Here is a 5,000-nt window from a genome sequence, read left to right as displayed (position 1 = left end):
GCTTACCTGGTTGCCGAGGAGGTCGGATAGGCGGTGGAGGAGGGCGGGGAGGAGGTGGGCGTGTCCCCGGAGCGTTCTGATAAAGTGATTGGCCCACTGGCCCTGTCTGGGGTCGGGGGGGGGAGGGGAGAGTGAGGGGTTAATGTGCGGTCGGTGGGGGGGCTGTCTGTCTCTCTTCTCTGTCTGTCTGTCTCTCCTCTCTGTCTGTCTGTCTCTCCTGTGTCTGTCTGTCTCTCCTGTCTGTCTGACTGTCACTCCTCTCTGTCTGTCTGTCTCTCCTGTGTCTGTCTGTCTCTCCTCTCTGTCTGTCTGCCTCTCCTGTCTGTCTGTCTCTCCTGTCTGTCTGACTGTCACTCCTCTCTGTCTGTCTGTCTCTCCTCTCTGTCTGTCTGCCTCTCCTGTCTGTCTGTCTCTCCTGTCTGTCTGACTGTCACTCCTCTCTGTCTGTCTGTCTCTCCTCTCTGTCTGTCTGTCTCTCCTGTGTCTGTCTGTCTCTCCTGTCTGTCTGACTGTCACTCCTCTCTGTCTGTCTGTCTGTCTCTCCTTTCTGTCTGTCTCTCCTCTCTGTCTGTCTGTCTCTCCTTTCTGTCTGTCTCTCCTCTCTGTCTGTCTGTCTCTCCTGTCTGTCTGTCTCTCCTCTCTGTCTGTCTGTCTCTCCTCTCTGTCTGTCTCTCCTCTGTCTGTCTGTCTCTCCTGTGTCTGTCTGTCTCTCCTTTCTGTCTGTATCTCCTTTGTGTCTGTCTGTCTCTCCTGTGTCTGACTGACTGTCTCTCCTGTCTGACTGTCTCTCCTGTCTGTCCGTCTCTCCTCTGTCTGTCTGTCTCTCCTCTGTGTGTCTGACTGTCTCTCCTGGGTGTGTCTGTGTGTCTCTCGTCTCTGTCTGTCTGTCTCTCCTGCGTCTGACTGTCTGTCTCTCCTGTCTGTCTGTCTCTCCTGCGTCTGACTGACTGTCTCTCCTGTCTGTCTGTCTCTCCTGCGTCTGACTGACTGTCTCTCCTGTCTGTCTGTCTCTCCTCTGTCTGACTGTCTCTCCTCTCTGCCTGTCTGTCTCTTCTGTGCCTTTTCGTGTCTCCCATCTATTTGTCTCTCTCATCTGTTTTTCTGTCTCCCCTGTGTCTGTCTGTCTCTTTTTTGTCTGTCTCTCCCATCTGTCTGTCCGTCCGGCTCTTCTGTGTCTGTCTGTGTCTGCCTGTCTGTCTCTCTCTCTTCTCTGTCTGTCTGTCTCTCCTGCATCTGTTTCTCTTCTCTGTCTGCCTGTCTCTCGTCTGTCTGTCTGTCTCTCCTGTGTGACTGCTTCTCCTCTCTGTCTGTCTCTCTTCTGTCTGTCTCTCCTGTGTCTGACTGTTTCTCCTCTCCTGTCTGTCTGTCTCTCCTCTGTCTGTCTGTCTCTCCTGTCTGTCTGTCTTTCCTGTCTGTCTCTCTTCTGTCTGTCTCTCCTGTGTCTGTTTCTCCTCTCTGTCTGTCTCTCCTCTGTCTGACTGTCTCTCCTGTCTGTCTGTCTGTCTCTCTCCTCTGTCTGTTTCTCTTCTCTGTCTGTCTCTCCTGTGTCTGTCTGTCTGTCTCTCCCATGAGTCAGTCTGTCTGTCTGTCTCTCCTGTCTCTCTCGCTCCTTTCTGTCTGCGTGTCTGTCTGCCTCTCCTGTGTCGATTTCTCCTATTCGTCTGTCTTTCTGTGCGTCTGTCTGTCTCTCCTGTCTGCCAGTCTGTGCATCTGTCTGTCTCTCCTGGGTGTGTCTGTCTCTCTCTCCTCTCTCTCTATCTGTCTGTCTCTCCTGGGTGTGTCTGTCTCTCTCTCCTCTCTCTCTATCTGTCTGTCTCTCCCGGGTCTGTCTTTCTCTCCCACCTGTCTGTCTGTTCTATGTCTCCCTGTCTCTCCTGTGTGTCTGTCTGTCTGTCTCTCTTTCGTCTGCCTTTCCTATCTTCGTATCTGTCTTTTCTGTGTCTGTCTCTCCTGTCTATCTGTCTGTCTGTCTGTCTCTCTCCTCTGTCTATCTGTCTGTCTGTCTGTCCGTCTCTCCTGGGTCTGTCTGTCTGTCTCTCCTCTCTGTGTGTCTGTCTGTCTTTCTCTCCTCTGTCTGTGTATCTGTCTTTCTCTCCTGTGCCTGTCTGTCTCTTCTGTATCTGTCTGAGTGACTCTCTCTCTTCCGTCTGTCCGTCCCACCTGTCTGCCTGTGCGTGTCTGTCTTTCCCACCTGTCTGTGCATCTATGCGGAGTCCGCCTTTAATGCCTGTCTGTCTGTCTGTCTGTCTGACCCTCCTCTGTCTGCTTTCCCCCCATCCGTCTGTCTGTCTGTGCTCCTGTCTGTCCTTCCAGCCTGTCTCTCTGTCTCTCTCTCCTCTTTTATTGTCTTCACCTGTTTCTATGGCACCTGTCTGTCCTTCCAGCCTGTCTCTCTGTCTCTCTCTCCTCTTTTATCGTCTTCACCTCTTTCTCTAACACCTGTCTGTCCTTCCAGCCTGTCTCTCTGTCTCTCTCTCTTTCTCCTCTTTTATCGTCTTCACCTCCTTCTCTGACACCTGTCTGTCCTTCCAGCCTGTCTCACTCTTTCTCGTCTTTTATTATCTTCACCTGTTTCTATGGCACCTGTCTGTCCCCCTAGCCTGTCTCTCTCTCCCCTTTAATGGTTCTCATCTCTTTCTCTGACACCTGTCTGTCCTTCCAGCCTGTCTCTCTCTCTTTCTCCTCTTTTATTGTCTTCACCTGTTCCTATGGCACCTGTCTGTCCTTCTGGCCTGTCTCTCTCTCCCCTTTAATGGTTCTCATCTGTTTCTCTGACACCCGTCTGTCCTTCCAGCCTGTCTCACTCTCTCCTCCCGTCTCACCTGTTTGGGGGGCTCTTCCCGGAGGCGTCCAGGAGACACTGGCAGAAGCTTCTCAGGATCGCGTTGGCCACCTGAGGGCGGCGGAGAGACAGACAGGTCCGACCAACAGACAGACAGACAAGCTGGAAAGAAGGACGGAAAGACGCAGACAGACAGGCAAAACAGACAGACAGACACAGAAAGACAGGCAAAACAGACAGACAGACAAGCTGGAAAGAAGGATGGAAAGACAGACGGGTGACGCAGAAAGACAGGCAAAACAGACAGACAGACAGACAGACAGACAGACGGGTCGTGCAGACAGTGAGACAAGTCGCACCAACGGGTGCCGCAGACAGGCGAACAGTCTGGCGAGGCACAGACAGACAGACAGGCGAGACAGACAGCTGAGACAGACACACAGACAGACAGACAGGCGAGGCAGAGAGAGAGACAGGTCAGACAGACAGACAGATGCACAGACGGGTCGAAAAGAAAGGCAGACAGACAGGTCGGACAGACAAGTGAGACAGACACAGACAAACAGATGGGACAGACAGACAGACAGACAGGGCAAAACGAAAGACAGACAGGCAGACACACAAGGCATACAGACGGGGCGAAAAGAAAGGCAGACAGACATGCAGACAGAGAGAGAGGCGGGTCACACAGACAGACAGACAGGTGAGACAGACAGGCAGGTGAGACAGACAGACAGGCCAGAGAAACAGACGGACACACACACACGCAGGCAGGGTGAAAAGAAAGGCAGACAGGCAATGCAGACAGACAGACAAAGGAGTGAGACGGAGAGAGAGACAGGTCACACAGACAGACAGACAGACAGAAAGACGCATAGATAGGGTGGAAAGAAAGAGAGACAGGTAATGCAGACAGACAGACAAAGGAGTGAGACGGAGAGAGAGACAGGTCACACAGACAGACAGACAGACAGACAGGGCACATAGACAGATGCACAGATAGGGTGAAAAGAAAGACAGACAGACAGGGTGAAAAGAAAGACAGACAGACAGAAACACAGACAGGGTGAAAAGAAAGATAGACAGACAGACAGAAGCACAGACAGGGTGAAAAGAAAGACAGACAGACAGACAGAAACACAGACAGGGTGAAAAGAAAGATAGACAGACAGAAACACAGACAGGGTGAAAAGAAAGACAGACAGAAACACAGACAGGGTGAAAAGAAAGACAGACAGACAGACAAGCTGGAAAGAAAGACGGAAAGACGCAGACAGACAGGCAAAACAGACAGACAGACACAGAAAGACAGGCAAAACAGACAGACAGACAAGCTGGAAAGAAGGATGGAAAGACAGACGGGTGACACAGAAAGACAGGCAAAACAGACAGACAGACAGACAGACAGACAGACGGGTCGTGCAGACAGTGAGACAAGTCGCACCAACGGGTGCCGCAGACAGGCGAACAGTCTGGCGAGGCACAGACAGACAGACAGGCGAGACAGACAGCTGAGACAGACACACAGACAGACAGACAGGCGAGGCAGAGAGAGAGACAGGTCAGACAGACAGACAGATGCACAGATGGGTCGAAAAGAAAGGCAGACAGACAGGTCGGACAGACAAGTGAGACAGACACAGACAAACAGATGGGACAGACAGACAGACAGGGCAAAACGAAAGACAGACAGGCAGACACACAAGGCATACAGACGGGGCGAAAAGAAAGGCAGACAGACATGCAGACAGAGAGAGAGGCGGGTCACACAGACAGACAGACAGACACACAGACATAGACAGGTGAGACAGACAGGCAGGTGAGACAGACAGACAGGCCAGAGAAACAGACGGACACACACACGCAGGCAGGGTGAAAAGAAAGGCAGACAGGCAATGCAGACAGACAGACAAAGGAGTGAGACGGAGAGAGAGACAGGTCACACAGACAGACAGACAGACAGAAAGACGCATAGATAGGGTGAAAAGAAAGACAGACAGGCAATGCAGACAGACAGACAAAGGAGTGAGACGGAGAGAGAGACAGGTCACACAGACAGACAGACAGACAGACAGACGCATAGATAGGGTGGAAAGAAAGAGAGACAGGTAATACAGACAGACAGACAAAGGAGTGAGACGGAGAGAGAGACAGGTCACACAGACAGACAGACAGACAGAAGCACAGACAGGGTGAAAAGAAAGACAGACAGACAGAC

General features: G+C 52.0%; 1 protein-coding gene across 1 annotated transcript in view; it reads right to left on the bottom strand.

Moving 5' to 3' along the window:
- Window positions 1-5,000, bottom strand: part of LOC118782215 (Fanconi anemia group A protein-like) — a 49,492-nt gene that overhangs the window by 13,126 nt on the left and 31,366 nt on the right. Inside the window, exons 23-24 of the mRNA XM_036535516.1 lie at window positions 2,823-2,893; window positions 7-106 (exon numbers count right to left, since the gene is read on the bottom strand). Coding sequence (XP_036391409.1) covers window positions 7-106; window positions 2,823-2,893 — 171 coding nt within the window. The remainder of the gene's footprint in view (window positions 1-6; window positions 107-2,822; window positions 2,894-5,000) is intronic.

Source organism: Megalops cyprinoides, chromosome 8 (genome assembly GCF_013368585.1).
Source record: "Megalops cyprinoides isolate fMegCyp1 chromosome 8, fMegCyp1.pri, whole genome shotgun sequence".
Taxonomy (NCBI): Eukaryota; Metazoa; Chordata; class Actinopteri; order Elopiformes; family Megalopidae; genus Megalops; species Megalops cyprinoides.
Note: the sequence above shows the minus strand (reverse complement) of the source record. Positions and strands in the feature narration are given on the sequence as shown.